The following is a 17,969-nucleotide window of genomic DNA, read 5'->3' on the forward strand; positions in this document are numbered from 1 at the left end:
GAAGGAGGGCTCCAGAGCAAACTAATTTAGGCAGTAGCCAAATCGCTCACTCACAAATTTAATGCCAGTAGCTCACAAAGTAGAATTTTTGCTCACAAGATTCCACAGCTTAGAGGGAACATTGCTCAAGAGTCATTCTAGGCGGGCGCGCCATTCTGAGCTGGCCGCACTAGGGGGAGCCCCAACCTTGCTTGCGGGAAACCGACACCCGGAGGAGCGGCTTCGCCTCAGCCGGCCGCCGGGGCTGAGAAGCAGTCGCAGGACTTTGCCGCTCACGGCCGCCGCCGCCTGTTTTGTGGAGGTCTCAGGGCCCAGTGGAAGTCCACCATGAGCGCCGCCGCTGAAGAGGAGGAGTCCTCCGTCGCCCCGAGACGCGCCTCGTCGCCTTCAAGCGGCGACTGGGCGGCAGAGGAGGAAGACCGTAACGGACAGCCCCGGAGGAGGGCTGAGGGGGCGGCGGAAGCGGCGGCAGCAGAGGAGAGCGAGGCTCGGCAGTTCGCCCTCCGCCTGGCCCTTGAGGCGGGGGCGGAGGTAAGCGAGTCCGGTATGTGGGCGGGCGATGGTCGTGGCCTGAGGGCGGCCGTTGCCCTGGAGGAGCCCGAGGCGTCCCTTAGTGGCGCCCGCGGCGGGAGGAAGGAAGCAAAGGAGCAGGGATTGGGGGAGGCGGGGGGGGGGTTGCGTAAGGCGTCTGGGGGAGCGTTTAAGGGGCCGCGCTAGTCGGGGGGCAACGCCCGTGGGGAAGTGACATCCTAAATGAAGTTTTATTATGCCACTCGGAATTGGGTATCCCTCACCCCCCAAAAAAGGTGGACCAGGAGTTCAGGGGCACCTAACGACGTTTATTCCATCCTCGGCTTTCCTGAAGTCAGACTCAGGTCCGTGGGTTTTCCGTATTGGTCTGAAGCAACAGAACAAAACTTGAGACCGCGAGCGATGTTAAGACCGACAACGTTTAATTCTGGGTATAAGCGTTCACGTGCACGTCATCCGATGCAAGGTTCCTGAAGTCAGACAGCGATCTTGAAACCTGATGGTGGAGTAAGCTTTGACTTTGAGGGTGCCTTTGGTCTCCAGTTTAACTTTGCAGTAGTAGTAGGCTGGCTCCCTCTGTGGAACAAAGTTTGAGTCCAGTGGCACCTTTGAGACCAACAAAGTTTCTCGGTATAAGCTTTCTTGTGCACACTAAAGTTTATACCCAGGCCAGAATAAAACTTCGTTGGTCTTAAAGGGGCCACTGGACTCAAACTTTGTTCTGCTGCTTCAGAACAACATGGCTGCCCACCTGAGTCCCTCTGTGGAGTTATCAAAAAGGCGGTGGTAGAGGAGTTTCGCCACAGTGGTCTGCAACACCCCCCCCCCCAACCGTCACTATAATACCTTTTGTGAACATCAAGCAAAATAAACACAGCACACCGTTAAAGCTGGATGTTGGACAGGGGTGGGGAATAGGCAGAAAAACAGTTATTCTTTATACAGAGAGTGATTAAAATGTGAAATTAACTGCCAGCCCCCCCCCCAACCGTCACTATAATACTTTTTGTGAACCTCAAGCAAAATAAACACAGCACACCATTAAAGCTGGATGTTGGACAGGGGTGTGGAATAGGCAGAAAAACAGTTATTCTTTATACAGAGAGTGATTAAAATGTGAAATTCACTGCCAGGGGGTGTAGTGGTGGCTGTAGGCTTTTTTTTTGTCATCAAGGTGCAGCTGACTTATGGTGACCTGGAGGGGTTTTCAAGGCAAAGAGGTCTTGAGAGGTCATTCACCATTGCCTGTCTCTGCTTCACGATCTTGGTATTCCTTGGTGGTCTCCCATCCAAATACTAACCGGGGTTGACCCTGCTTTGTCTCTGATATCAGGGTGGCCACAGGCATAGGCAGCGTTAAAAGGGGATTAGACTGATCCATGGAGGATAGGTCTGTCAGTAGCTTCTAGCCATGGTGACTAAAGGGAACCTCCACATTTCGAGGCAGTAGACCTAAATACTAAATAAAAATCGTTATCAAGTTGAACCCCTGGCATGCTGTGAACAAGGAGACAAAAAATTATAGACCTGGATAAGCCAGACTAGCATGATCCCATCAGATCTTGGAATCTAAGCAAAGTCAGCCCTGGTTAGTACTTGGATGGGAGACCACCAAGGAAGTCCAGGGTCTCTATGCAGAAGGCCCATATTCTTATGAGGCCATGATCTCAAGGCCTCTTTGTCAGCATCCTGAGTAGAATGCTTTGCTGTCTCCAAGGGATGCAGATTGTGGAGAGTCAGTGTGTTTTAGTGATTAGCGTGTTGGATTAGGATTTGGGAGAACTGGATTCAAAAACCCCTTCTCCCCCATCACGGATCTTGCTGCGTGACCTTGAGCTAGTCTCTCTTGCAGCCCAACCTACCTCACAGAGTTGTTGTGAGGATAAATTAAGGAGGGTAAATGATGAATTCTGCCCTGAACTCCCTGAAGGGACAGTTAGAATAAGAATTACTAAATAAAAATCATTATCAAGTTGAACCCCTGGCATGCTGTGAACAAGGAGACAAAAAATGATAGATCTGGATAAGCCAGACTAGCATGATCTCATCAGTTCTTGGAAGCTAAGCAAAGTCGGCCCTGGTTAGTACTTAGATGGGAGACCACCAAGGAAGTCCAGGGTCTCTATGCAGAAGCAGGCAATAGCAAACCACCTCTGAATGTCTCCTGCCTTGAAAACTCCATGAGGGCTTGCCATAAGCCGGCTGTGGCTTGGTGGCACGTTCCACCACTGCCATCCAGAGAGAAATCTCAAGCAGGTGGTATAATGAAACATATAGAGAGTTTCTTTCCACATGCATAAGAATTTACTTTTCTGCACAAGAACCTCTGCTCAGGTTTTGGAACAAGTCTGTTATATACTAAAAATGAAAAATAGGCACACAAAATGGAAGGGCCCCCCCCAGATCAACAACTAAGCACAGGTGCTCACCCCCTTTGGTAAAAGTGTATCTCATCAAGGCATTAAATGGGAGTATAAAAAACGAGAGGGGCCAAAGTTGCACCATTCATTGTACATGGAGACTAGCTTTCATTCGTAATGTATATTGTGTTTAATATATGTAATTTATTCTCATCTGATGGAACTGTGACTATTCTGGTACTGCTGAGCTTTTATTATAAAGGGAGTAATTTTGAGAAGTAGTTATTCCTTTCAGAAATAAAAGCATACTCATGTATTGATACTTGCATATTAGTTTTTAGTATTTTGAAATACTTCCAGTTTTAACTGTGTACCGCATAGGTTGCCAGCAACATCCGATGACTAAGGTTTCGCAGGAATCCTTCTTTAATCCATGGGAATGTCCTGTGATCTATCCAAAATTCTTCAATTAAAGCTGTAGTATGGTTTTGCTTGCATATCACTGTCTGGATGAGGCTCTGTTGTCTGAAGGCCTTTTTGAAAAGCAATCACTGGACCGAGTTTTAGGATGAACTAGTTGAGATGAAAGAACAGAGTTTGAGTCCAGTGGCACCTTTAAGACCAACAAAGTTTAATTCTGGGGTAGAAGTTTTCATGTGCATGCATACTTCTTCAGATACATTGAAACAAGTGTGCATGGACCCGAAAGCTTATACCCTGAATTAAACTTTGCTGGTCTTAAAGGTGCCACTGGACTCAAACTTCGTTCTGTTGCTTCAGACCAACTCGGCTGCCCATGATGGCAGAGCCATTTGTTTAAGCCTAGATTTGTAGCAATAAGATAGAAAGGAGTGGAAGGTCTGAACTGCACAGGTGAAAGGAAGCTGAATCCTACCCTCTCTCCCTGCAAGTGACGCTGCAATAACAAATTGAACCTGACTGAAAGAACAAGATATGGGTCCAGTAGCACCTTAAAGACCAACGAACTTGTCCAGGGTACAAGCTTTAATGAGTCAAAGTTCACTTTGTCAGATACACACTGGAAGAAATATAAATGGAAGCATTGATTCTCAAAAGCTCATACCCCCAAAATCTTGCTGGTCTCTAAGATTCTACTGCAGACCATCACAGCTACCCTCTGAAAGTATCCTCAAGTGGAAGAAATACAATTTATATATTCCCCTCCCTAAAACACACACCCCTGTTGGTTGCTTCAGATGGGTAACTGTGTTTCTCCCGTAGGTCAAGTTGGAGTTAGCTTTAGGGAAGCAGGGATAAATTGTTAACCCTTTTACCCACAGCTTTGGCCAAAACCTGAATCCCCCCCCAAAAAAATGCCCATTAAAAAAAAAAATCCTGAGGCAAATACTGGGCACTTTTCTTTTATGTGTACTGTGGCCCTTGTCTGGGAGCACTAAGAGAAATAAGTGATGACCTGTCTCTCTATTGGGCCTGTATTATAATAGGTTGCTACCGAGTGTGAGTCTGCCATAGCCACTGTATTTCTTCCAGGACATTAGCACTTCTGTTCTACTGTTAATGCTGGTTCTAGTCCAGACCATATAACAGGTTCGCTTTCTGGACGCCACAATGTAACTGTGTGGTGGAGAAACACCTCCTTATATTGGAAATCCATTGACATTACATGTTTTCAGCTACTACTCAGAGCATAGTACACAACTCATAATCTGCAGCCAAGGCCTGAACTGAAGTTGTTCTAGTTCTTTGGAACTTTATTTGCCCTATTTGGGCAAACTTATTGAGAGGGTGGTGGCGTTACAGCTACAGAGCTTCCTGGATGATGCTTCTATCCTAGATCCTTTCCAGTCCGGCTTCTGCCCGGGTCATGGGATGGAGACAGTGCTGGTCACCCTGACTGACGACCTCTGAAGGCATCTGGATCGAGGTGGGGTGGCAGCACTGTTGTTAGATCTGTTGGCCACGTTCGACATGGTCGGCCACCAGTTGCTGGCCCACCGCCTCGCTGACGTGGGGATTCAGGGGCTCGCCTTTCAATGGCTTGCCTCTTTCCTCCAAGGTCGGGGACAAAGGGTGGCGATAGGGGATCAGCAGTCCCAGAGGCATCCTCTAGACTGTAGGGTGCCTCAGGGGGTGGTGCTGTCCTCGATGTTGTTTAACATCTACATGCGCCCCCTTGCCCAGATTGCCCGGAGATGTGGGCTTGGGTGTCACCTATATGCAGATGACACCCAGCTCTATCTAATGTTGGGCGGCCAGTCGGACTCCAGCCCAGATGACCTTCATCAGGCGTTGCAAGCTGTGGCTGGTTGGCTCAGACTGAGTCGGCTGAAACTAAACCTGGGCCTGAGTCGGGTTGGTTCAGGGTTTGGATTCCCCCTCCTGACCTTCGATGGGGTGCCTTTGGTGCCAGTGTCAGAGGTTAGGAGTTTGGGTGTGCTCCTGGACTCCTCCTTAACAATGGAGGCCCAGATGGCAGCCACTGCCAAGTTGGCCTTTTATCATCTTCTGCTAGCTCGGCAGTTGGTTCCATTCCTTGACCATGATGACCTGGCCACAGCGATCCATGCGACGGTCACCTTGAGGCTAGACTACTGTAACACTCTCTACATGGGGCTGCCTTTGTCACAAATCCAGAAGCTGCAGCTAGTGCAGAATGCTGCAGCCAGGCTGTTGATGGGTCTCTCTAGACGGGACCGTATCAGGCCTGTGCTGAAAACGCTGCACTGGTTGCCAATAGCGTACCGGGTTCGCTTCAAAGTGCTGGTTCTTACCTTTAAAGCCCTATATGGCCAGGGTCCAGCATACCTGAGGGACCGCCTTTCCCCATATGTTCCCCCAAGGGCACTACGGTCGGGGACTCAACACCTCCTGGTAACCCCAGGCCCTAAAGATACTAAGTTTGCTGCAACCAGGGCCAGGGCTTTTTCGGTGGTGGCCCCTACCTGGTGGAACGAGCTCCCGGAGGAGATCCGGGCCCTGCGGGACCTTGCGCAGTTCTGCAGGGCCTGCAAGATGGAGCTCTTCTGCCAGACTTTTGAGTAGGAGCCGCCACTGCTACTGTACCATCGCCGCACCACCACTACCAACTGGCTTGGGTAACATCTGTGGTGTGTGTGTGCGATGGCCTTGGAATGAAGAATGAAGGGTATTGCCACCTGGAACTATACAATTGACTTGAGATTACCAACACCAGAAGCCCATCTTGTTACTGAGGACTTTGAGACAACTTGAGCACCTTGTATTATATAATTGATGATTGTTTTATCATGTTTTAGCTGTTTTAATTATTGGCATGTTTGCCTCATCTGTAAGCCGCCCTGAGCCCTTTTGCGGGGAGGGCGGCCTATAAATCTAAAATAAAAAAATAAAATAAAAAATAAATTATTTAGATCAGGCATTCTAAAATGACCCTACCAATCAAATGAAGTGAATATGCAGATCTATGAGGCCCAACAGAAACACAGGAACAATCTATTTCATCACCAAAGAGAAAAGGAAGGGTGTCATCTAAAATTTATCAGCAAATTCTGTTGAATCTTAATCAGGGTCATGAGTTTTTATTTATTTATTTACAACATTTCTATCCTGCCTTTCTGCCCACTCCGTTCCCTGCCTCACTACAGCTACAATCACACACACAAAATAATCTAATTTCAATCCACTTTCCAACTGGATTTTGCCAGTTCACACAGTAAAATCCAGTTGGAAGTACATTGAAAGTGGATTATTTAGTGTGTGTGATCACAGCCTACCTGCGTTAAACAAGTGTAATGTGACTAGAACGATAATTATGTAATATAGTAATTGTTGATTGTTCATATCTTATATTCATTTTGGTTTTACAGAGACATGTCACACCCTGCTGTTCATCTTAATGTTTTATGGTTTTTTTGGTTTCAACTGAGGACAGCAATTCACGTCTGTCTAATCATGTGGATTGTAGTCCATAAATGCTTATCTCACAGTAAATCTGTTATCCTTCAAGGGGTCACATGATTCTGCTGCTTTTGTTTCTCTGTTGTAGCAGGTTTGTGTTAGTGAGGCTTATTTCATGTACCTGTCACATAATGCATAATTGTTTTCCATAATCATTTGGGAGGACTTGAAAACCAACCTTCTAATTTAATGATCGTGTAGAGATGTTTGGAAATATTTGTGATGTGCAACCTGCACCTTTTCCCTTTATAACTTTGTAGCAAAATGAGCTAAGGGCTGTGGGCAAGGATAATGGCACCAATGTGTGCAGGATCTGTAAGACTGTACACTTTCCTGTCCACACAGCATCTAGCATTGCTTTTACTGCTATCTTCCCAAAAAGATTGTACCAGGCACATTTGGAAAGATTGCAGCGGGGGGGCGGGACCAAGACAAATAGAGGATGCCGTCGTGTAAATGCTCTTGAAAATAGTGCTGCTGTAGGGTGGCTCAAGTGGTTAAGACGCTGAACTGCAGGCTGTGGAAGGTCAGTAGTTCAGCAGTTCGAGACCCGGGTGCCGCAAGATGGAGTAAGCTCCCGTCTCTAGTTCCAGCTCCTGCCAACCTAGCAGTTCGAAAGCAAGACATTGCAAGTAGATAGATAGGTACCACTTCGGTGGGAAGGTAACAGCGTTCCGTGCGCCTTGGTGTTTAGTCAGGCCGGCCACATGACCACGGAAACGTCTTCGGACAGCGCTGGCTCTTCGGCTTTGAAATGGAGATGAGCACTGCAACCCTAGAGTCGGATTCAACTGGCTTTCGTGCAAGGGAACCTTTACTTTTACCAGGGAAACCAAGGTAAAGTAAAACATCCATGTGGAAACAGCCATAGATATTCAAACTGATAGCTGGCATGTAGGCTTAGAAAGAAGATAGACTTGGACATGGGAAATGCAAATCCCCACTTGTTTATAAAATCTACAAAATTGCCTTGGACATATGTCACCTCTCAGCCTAACCTGCCATGCACATTTCTCTGTGCTCACTGGAGGAAAAACCTGAAACAGATGAATTGTTTAAAAGCCACCTTAATGCTTTTCAGCTGTTTTTTAACTTTGGAGAGGCTCCATTTTTTCACACTGCATAGTTAATTGTTTCCTGTATACTTGGGACAGTTCTAACAATCCCTGTATGAAATTCTGCATGATTCTGCAGTTGTCATTTTGGCTATAGTCAATTGTGTCTTCTTGGATTACATTCTTCTTTGTTCAGATTACATTTTGCATTGTACCTCTGCATCCTGGCTCCTTTCTTTACAACACTTCTCCCATCTTCAGACTATGATATAAGTATTCATGGATTTGGTGTAGTGGTTAAGTGTGTTAATTGTTTGGTGTAGTGGTTAAGTGTGCGGACTCTAATCTGGGAGAACTGGGTTTGATTCACCACGCCTCCACTTGAAGCTGCTGGATGACCTTGGGCAACCCATAGTTCTGTCAGAGCTGTCCTTGAAAGGGCAGTTCTCTCAGAGCTCTCTCAGCCCCGCCTACCTCACAGAGTGTCTGCTGTGAGGAGAGGAAGGGAAAGGAGTTTGTAAACCACTCTGAGACTCCAAGTGAAGGGCGGGGTATAAATTCAATCTCTTCCTCCTCTACTTGTATCTGATGAGGGAACTTTGATGCTCAAAAGGCCATACCCCCCCTCCCAAATCTTGTTGATCTCTAAGTTGCTACTTGACTCTAATCTAGCTGTTCATCATTCAAGACTATTATAGCAGCAGCTGTAGCAAGAGTGGGTAAGCTGGTAATGGGACTGAGGATGTATGGGGGTTGTTGGACTGTCATCTTGATCTTTTGTGTCTAAAAGGTAGTAACTAAGGGATTGCATGTAGGTCAGAGCGGCAACAATTAAGATCACAGATCTCCATGACTCTAAAAGATAAATAGCTCACATGCGTGGCTGTGATTTCAACCAGGTTTGCAAAAGAGGGAAGAAGGGATTTAACTTTTCAACTCCTGCTTTGTTTCACTCATGATTGGGTTCCTTTGCTGCTGTTACTGTTTTAGAGAAAACCTGTCTGTGTTCCTCTTAGAACTTCTAATAACAATGCCTGCAGTATGGTTTTGATTATAAAAAACTGAGCAGTGGTTGAAGGGTTACATCCCCCCTCCCCCGCTTTCCTGGTCTACCCCAATCCAAATACAAACCATGTCTGTTTCTGCCCATAGTTCCAGTACCACTTCCCTCAGTGTATGCATGCATGGACTGTTGGTTTCCCCTCCTCTGTATTCAGCTCAGTTTACTTTTATACAAATGGGATGAGCGCACTAACATGTATTGGATCCCTGCAAGTGCATGCAGCAGAGAGGAGAATTGTTGGATCAGTGTGATGCCATAAGCTCACATACAGAGATGTTGCACAATGTATTTTGCAATACTGCTATCTTCTTCTGAGGAGTACTGCTTCTCACATGTTTGATTTAGTAGAAAAGCATTTAACTAGCACTGTGAAGCTCCCAAGTGAATATGCCCTTTGTCTACAGATTGCTGGCTCTATGACTTATCATTTATATAGGCCTGTAAAGCCACATTTTATAAGCAATGCATCAAAGCAGGAGATAAAGTTCTCTCAGTAGAAGCCAACTACACTATCATGTGAAAAATGTGCTTTGATAGCATGGATGGGCTCAAAGTTATGATAGAATGCATTTTTTCCCCACGCCACTCAAGCGTTTATTAGTGTCTTGTTTATTTAAGTAATCTATTGATCATCTTTCTGTTAATATAGAGCTTTCTTATATAGTTGTACCATTGATCCATGCTGCTTAGTACTGTCTGTTCTGCCATGTGGTGACTCTGCAGGATGTCAGGCACAGAAAGTTCTTGAGGACCTGAAGATGCCAGGACTGATCCTGGCATCTTCTGTAAGCATGTGCTCTACCACTGAGTAATGACTCCTCTCATGCGCTTAAGGTGATGTACAAAAACATACAGAGAATGGTGAAATATAATATATGCAGAGTCTGCTGTGAATGTTTTAAGGTCTGTTTTTAAAATTTATTTTCAATAAGAATGCACAAGATCCCTATGGTAATACAACCGGAACATGTTGTGGATATTTATAAGAAAACTCATGTTTCCATAGGAACCAGCTTTCTTTTACATTCAGGCCTCCAAATCTGCAACTATAGAACCTGTTGGCTTTTTATAATGGCAGTGGAACAAAGGTATTGATCCTTGAATTGGAGGTCACTAAGATCACTTGTATAGATTTTTTTGCCCCAGCTTGGATGCTGTTGGGAAGTGTTTGGGTTTTTTTCCTGCTTCCCCACAGCACTGTGGTGCTTCTATGTACCTTCTGAGTTTTCAGTCTTTCCTGTGATCTTTCTCAATTTTCCTTTGCTTTGCAAGGCTGGAGTGGCATTCATGTTGATGGGAAAGTCTGTATTTTCCTGTTCCCAGTCCCATTGGTCCCATTTCCCCATCCCTGCTCCCCCCAGAGTGTCCTTTCTTCACCCCCACCCACTGGAGGGCTTTAAAAAAAATGACAATTGAATATCGTGATAGCATTATAAAGTTATAACAGTCTACCTGATTTCATTTTTTTTAAAGTAGGTCTTTAACCCTTTTTTATTACAGAGGTATGCCTTTCCCTTTATATCTCCATAATGAAAAAGACAGGAAGCTTTTTAAAAAAAAGATGAAAGTTGGGAATTCAGTGAATGTGATAATTGGCATAATGATATTCAGTTGCCAATTAAAAAGAAAACACTGAAAAATCCTCTGGTGGAGCAGGGGAATGGCAGCTGTCAGGGAACTGGGGTAGGAAAAACGTAGGGGAACCTTCCACACAGAAGCCCTTTTGCCACTGCAGTGTATTGGCAGTCCAGCAGCAATAGGGAAACCACCCAAGTCCATCCCTGAGTAGAAAATACCCAGGTCTTTTCAAGGAGAGCTTTTCTCTAGCTAAAATGGAAGCTGAAAGAAGCTTTTAAAGATATGGTATTGTTTTTAGCTCAGACTTGGCCAGTGATTAATCATGTTTTATTTTTTCCTGTGTGCACTCTAAATGATTATGTTGATAAAAGAATGAAAAGGGATTAAGTGGTCACCTAGTTCTGCTATTCAAAGCACGGCTATGTACCCATGATTCATTTACTTAGATTTCATAGGGTTGGATCCAGCCAACTTTTTCATTCAATCTCACCTAATCTCACTCCTTACTATAGCTGCCACCCTGCAAGGCTTTTGTCCAGCTAGGGAGCATGATCCCCAACATCACCTTTTTAGTGGTCAAAGGAGACCTCCATCTCCCTTTTTCACCAGTAGAAAAGCTGGTTGGAGCTAAAGGTAAAGGTAAAGGTTCCCTTGCTCGAAAGCCAGTCGAATCCGACTCTAGGGTTGCGGTGCTCATCTCCGTTTCCAAGCCGAAGAGCCAGCGCTGTCTGAAGACGTTTCCATGGTCATGTGGCCGGCATGACTAAACACCAAGGTGCATGGAACGCTGTTACCTTCCCACCGAAGTGGTACCTATTTATCTACTTGCAATTTCTTGCTTTCGAACTGCTAGGTTGGCAGGAGCTGGAACTAGAGATGGGAGCTCACTCCATCATGCAGCACCCGGGTCTCGAACTGCTGAACTACCGACCTTCCACAACCTGCAGTTCAGCGTCTTAACCACTTGAGCCACCGCAGCTCCACAGCTAACCCACAGACAAAAATTCTTGGGTCAAACTACACAGGATGCTGGAGTTGTGATATTGAGGCACCTGAACTGCACAAATTGTGATATTGAGGCACCTGAACTGTGAAATTAAAGTTGTTATTGTTGTTGTTAATTTGATTTATTAATCGCCCTATCCCAGCTTACACCATGCTCTGAGTGATGTACAAGGGGCAAATTCTGTAAAACAATATACACATTTTAAAATATCCATGTACAGTTGCTAAGAACTAAAACTAAAGTAAAATGATCCAAGGTGGCGACTTACACATTTCTGAGTACTGGTTATAAACAATAGCAACAGTATGGTGGTGTTGTTGTTCAGTCACACAGTCGTCCAACTCTTCGCGACCCCACAGACCACATCACGCCAGGCCCTCCTGTCTTCTGTTGTGCTCTGGAGTTTGCTTAATTTCATGTTCGTGCATCGATAACACTGTCTAACAAATCTCATCCTTTGCTGTCCCCTTCTTTGACCTTCAGTCTTTCCCAGCATCAGGGTCTTCTCCAGTGAGTGCTCCCTTCTCATTTGGTGGCCAAAGTATTTGATCAGGATCTGGCCCTCCAGGGAACAGTCAAGGTTGATTTCTTTTAGGATTGACTGATTTGATCTCCTTGCAGTCCAAGGGACTCTCAAGAGTCTTCTCCAGCACCATAATGCAAAATAATCTATTCTTCGGCGCTCGGCCTCCCCTATAGTCCAAGTCTCGCCGCCATACATTACTACTGGGAATACCATTGCTTTGATCATACAGTATGTTAGTACTAGTATAAATCACCATTTGCCCGATTTCCTAGCTATTGTTGACTAAATCATTAATACTGCCTGTCCTTACTTTCTTCTGATTTTCTGTAATCTGGGATCAGTTTTTGTTTCCTGGTGTGGTTAAATGTATATACTCAGAATTTTTAAAATGTATTTCATTGATGACCACAATGATTCCTATATGGTACCCTTTATTCAAACAAAATGTGATGGGTTATCAGAATTTTCAAATTGACCAGACCTTCTGTTACAATTCTTTTTAAAAATTCTTTGTTGAAAAAGTGTTCTGTGAAATTCACAAAGTGGTCACAAAAGCTTGTGTCACAGGATATTCATTAGTCTGTCTGTCGTTTTGAGAATTTGGGCTTTTGTATATATCTGTACATTGATCTCTGGAATTAGTGGAAATTGTGTGGTAGACGATATTGTATTAAGTTCTGACCGTCTTCTTTCCCTGTAGAGATACTGGTTATATGCGAGGGAAGTGTGGTTCTGCTCTAGCTGCCAGTGCCAGTAGATTGTTACGCTCTAACAGAATACTATTTCATTTTATCACTTTCCAAATCATCTTCAACCTCTGCTCTAAACTTGGACCCTACCATATTTATTTCTGACCGTACATTTACACGTGGGAAAAGAACAGTTTGGTGTAGTGGTTAAGTGTGTGGACTCTAATCTGGGAGAACCCGGTTTGATTCCCCACTCCTCCACTTGCACCTGCTGATGTGACCTTGGGTCAGTCACAAGCTCTGGCACAGCTGTCCTTGAAAAAGAGCAGTTTCTGTCAGAGTTCTCTCAGCCCCACCCACCTCACAGGGTGTCTGTTGTGGGGAGGGGAAGGGAAAGGAGTTTGTAAACCGCTCTGAGACTCCAAGTGAAGGGCGGGGTATAAATCCAATCTCTTCTTCTTCTTCTTCTGTGTGTTTCTCTCCTGATATTAATCTGAATCTGCAAATATTGTGGGTTTTTACCTTTTTAAAAGCGTAGTATTGTATCTTATGCAAACTTTGCAAACGTTGCAGTAGTGGATCTGCAGTTTTGTGCATATATATTATATATAAGTAGGTAATGTCTGCACTAGCCATCAGAAGACACCAAGATCAATAAAGCAAGGTGATTGAACGTAGACTGTCCTTCTCTTCTTGAATTCACTCCAGACTTTTAATGTGCTCGAGTATCCTGGGACCTGATCCCATTAACAAGTCTAAAGTTGTTGTCTGAAGAGCAAATTTGAACAAAATGTAAATATTCTGTAAAAAATATGCTGTAGTTCTGAAGTTTCATCTGTACCCAGGAGAAGAAAGTTTGAACTTGCAAATAAAAGTTTTCCTATCTCTTGCTCTTTCGTTGTGTCCCACCAGTTTAAGTGAAAACCATTTTTTGTAAAGCTCAACTGAGATCTGTATTTTTTCAGATCGCTATCTAGTATTGCTTTTTTGAAGTCCAGTAATCCTTCTGAAACAGATTCTGGCTCTTAAATAGTTAACATGATTAACTGGAATGTGGTTTACCATTTTTGTAAGTCATGTGAACTATGCCTGGACTGTCCACACACATGATAATTAGTATATCACTGGGAATGTATAAAATTAGAGACATCTTATGTATGAGGGATTTCATGGAGCAAGTTAAACTTTGAAGGCTATTAAGTTTGCAAGTCTTAACATGGTTCTTGAAAAAAGGGTCTTTTTCATGTATTATTCATTACATAATCCTTTGCTCTTTAGTATCAGTCCATCTGATACAGAGCATGTTAAAAATATAAACATGTATGTCAGAATTAAATTTTGATTTAAAAAGTATCGTCATTTAACTTTATTGCATTAATGTTTGCTTTTAGGAGGTAGTCCCTCTTCTCCATTTCACAGATGCAACTACTTTATATTGTGTCTGCTTTTGTTTTCAGGTGCAGGAAGTGGAAGAAAGCATAGAAGAGATGTTAATAAGACTGGATGAGTTCTGCGGCATGACTGATATGGTATGTGTTTGCTCAACTCCTGTATGCCTTAGAGACTGTAACTGTGTGTGTTCTCTCTCTTTCTCTCTCTGGCTCCTATGGAGGCCATCTTGTGAGTGATTTAGAAACCATGCAGCTCAGGCAAGGCAGCAGCAAGCCGTGGTGGAGAGAGGGAGTGAACACGAACACACGCACACATACACACACACACTGTCTTACTTCCTGAGGCAGCCATCTTGATAACTACTTTCCCTGAAATAGTTTTTATTACAGAGAGCAGTGATGGTTGAGCCACAAGGTGGCACTATGGTGTACTAATTTTTAAGGGCCTTGGCTTGTGCTCTGTGCTTGTAAATTTCATGTGCTCCACACATAGACCCCCATGCGTGTGTGCGCACACACGCGCACGCACACACACACACACACACACACACAGAGAGAGCTTGGATCCAATGGTTTTCTCAGCTGCTTAAACGTTGCAAATAAATTGATATTGGTTTTTCTGGGTTTTGTATGTTTTCTTCCTCTGGGTATCTAGAGAAGATGAAGTCTCATGCCATCTAATTTGTAGCAGCCCAAAGAGCATTTCAGGAGAATTTTCTTACTGGAGATCTTGTACTTTTTATCTGAAGGAATAAAGCACATTCTCACAAGCTTCAGCTCTGTCATGTCATGTATATTGGCTTCTTTCCAGTTGGTGATCTGAGATACGGGATAGGTTGAACAGTATTATTGGTAATAGCATACTCCTCTGCATACCACATAAGTAAACACATTTGTAAAAAAAAATCACAAAAAGTTTAATGTAAGGCATATCCTTCATCACTACTATATATGGCAACGTAAGTGGAATTTTGTGCTGGTACTCTTTTAGGAGGTACTATACAAATACATAGAGAGGAAATGATGGAATGTATCGGCTCAGACTAGGAGACGGTGCTGTAATGTCTCTTTCCAGGTAGGTACTAAATATTTTTGTAGTATGAGCTCTATTTTGAAACAGTAAGTTCTGTTTTTCTTTAACTGCTATTCAACCTAACATTAGCGTACTTACCATTTTGATTCCACGATCTCGATAATTTTGCTATGGCAAGTAGTTTCTTTAAATTGATTCTTATAATACTATCTGTATCTTAAAATTATATTTTAATTTTTTTCTACAGGTTACAAACTGAGAACAAATCTTTGCTTCCTTTTAAACCCTCCCACAGTTTGAAGTGCTTTATCTCTTTTTGGCATGGTTTTCAATGTTATTTATATAAGTATGAGAGATATAGTGCAGTCATAAGCAGAGTTATACCTTTCTAGGTCCCAATTGACTCCAGGGGACTTAGAAGTGTATAACTGCATACACAATCTGTTTTGGGGGATTTAATTACAAGTCAGCATTCTTGGGGATCCACAGATTCCATGGACTGTCTGAAGCATCTGTAGAAAGTGGTGTGTGTGTGTGTGTGTGTGTGTGTGTTGCCCATTTAAATCCCACCCTATCAATGCACAGTAAAAGCTTTGTTATCAGCGTTTATGGGGAACGGGGGTTGATGAGTAATCAAATATGCCAGATATACTAACTTATTGTTTTGTCCTGCCCCTTACCAAGAAGAATCAACAAAATCCCACCCTATTGGGAGTGCCATGATGATGGTCCCCATGCCTAGCAGGAACTTTTCCCTGCCTTCCTAAGCCACAGAGCCATCCTACACAGCAGGGAGACAAGCAGACCAGCTGCCCACTAGTCCTCTAGCAGAGCTGGCTTCTTACAGCTTGAGGCAGGCTGAGGGGGAGCGTAGGAGAATGTCAGCTGGCAGTCCCAACTTTCTTGAAGCCCAGCCGTTTATTTATTTACATATTTTATAGTCTGCCTTTCTCACTTAGGTTTAAGGATTACACAGTTTAAGTCAACACAATCAACATAATGGGACATCCAGTAAACAATGCAATTTGATTTGGATTGCAGAAATCTGAAAATAAGCAGAAATTTAAAACAAAGCATAACCATTTGAACATGGCACGTTAAACAATTTACATAGTTGGAGCCTGGCAGGATTTACATAGTAGGAGCCTGCTTGCAGCAACAGACAGTACACAGTAGTATATGCCACAGTCCTCAAGCCTTTACCAAAACGTCTTTCTGAACCATTTCATGAATCTGGCCAGCTGAAGAACTGGGAGTGGAGTGTGAATGTGCCAAAAGATGCAGTGGTATTGTGGCTGAGGAGCTTGGCCTTTCCATGATGGGTATTTACTGAATGTTCTGGGTAATCAAGTTACTTATAACAAAACTTTTTCTGTACTTTCTTTGTTGAGCAATCTCAGATACCTGTATTTCACTCAAGGGCGTGGAGTAGTGTTTAAAGTGTAAACTAGAATCTAGGAGACCCAGGTTCGAGTCCTCACTCTGCATGGAAACATGCTGGGTGACCTTGATCCAGTCATACTCTCTCAGCCTAACCTACTTCACCGTGGTGATGTTGTAAGGATTAAATGGAGGAAAGGACAGTGGTGTATGCTTCTTTGGGTCCTCTTGGGGAGAACAGCAAGGTGTAAATAGCTAAATTAATATACATTTGTTATAAAGGGCATATCTTTCCGTTTCAAGTACTGAACTTTTCACACCAAGTTTATGGTACTGATGCATTTTGGAACTTTGAGAGCCACTGAAGAAATACTCTCAATTTTGTTTTTTATTTTGAATTACTCGTAGGGTGACTTTCATTCAGAATTTTGTCTGTACTTAATCTTTAAACAAGATACATTAAGTTGGCATTATGACTGTTTAAATGTTCAAAATTACTTGGCCTAGTCCAGTAAACTTTCAAACCTTTCTGAAGATGTCTGTCTCAACAAACCTGTTTTGTAGCAAACACTAAGCTAGCATTTTGCTTTTTTGCTTGCTTCGTCTGTGGTTTAGATGTGGAAACATTCTACAACCTCATGTGGCTGTGAATAATTAGGTTGTATACGGATTATTGACCTTCTCTGACAGCATCAAAATGCTGTGCTTAGTCTGCTGAATTTGTGCTTTGCAGAGCTAAGTACCTGAAATGGTAGTGATAGTTTCCTTCCAGCAGCGTATGAAACTGTATCCGAATCTGATAAAATTTCATATCATCTTCAGATTCACTTGAACTCTTGCAGTAAATAAACCAAATTTATCTTTGTTGCCGTTAAGAAAATAGACGCATTGTTTCAATTACTGAGTCAATAAAACATTCCACAAGAATCTGCTTAACTCCTTTCAACATCCTGCTCTTCAGGGTTGGTTAACACAATGATTTGACTCAGTAAATTTTTATGTGGATAAATTTGTACATATTAATTTGTGTGATACATGAAGAATCTTAATTTTAAATATTAACAATATTTTGGCAAATATGAGGCTGAACTGAAAACGGAATGGCATTTTGGAAAAGAACACTGTTACATTTATAAAAGAAAATTAATCACATTAGATTTTCTTTTTAAGGTCGTACAGCTTGATCTAAAGAAGCAAGCATCTATATATCTAATAGTGAAGTGGCCCCGTCTGTGCAGATATCTAAATCCGCACTTCGGGGGCACCCGGGGGGGAGGGAGAGGTTTGTGCACACGTGGGGCAGTCCCCACATGTGCACAAAAATCCTAAATGTTGGGGAAAAAATCGGGGGGATGTTTAAATCCCCCCAAAACTCACAGAGCGTCCCCTGCGCATGCGCAGGGAACGCTCTGCGACTGCTGCCGCCGCTTGGGAGGGAA

General features: G+C 43.5%; 1 protein-coding gene across 1 annotated transcript in view; it reads left to right on the top strand.

Annotated features, from left to right (window-relative positions):
* Window positions 1–213: 213 nt before the first annotated feature.
* Window positions 214–17,969, top strand: part of BCAS4 (breast carcinoma amplified sequence 4) — a 75,882-nt gene continuing 58,126 nt past the window's right edge. Inside the window, exons 1-2 of the mRNA XM_015412938.1 lie at window positions 214–531; window positions 14,184–14,255. Coding sequence (XP_015268424.1) covers window positions 328–531; window positions 14,184–14,255 — 276 coding nt within the window. The 5' untranslated portion in view covers window positions 214–327. The remainder of the gene's footprint in view (window positions 532–14,183; window positions 14,256–17,969) is intronic.

Source organism: Gekko japonicus, unplaced genomic scaffold, assembly GCF_001447785.1.
Source record: "Gekko japonicus isolate JY-2015 unplaced genomic scaffold, Gekko_japonicus_V1.1 scaffold1758, whole genome shotgun sequence".
Classification (NCBI taxonomy): Eukaryota; Metazoa; Chordata; class Lepidosauria; order Squamata; family Gekkonidae; genus Gekko; species Gekko japonicus.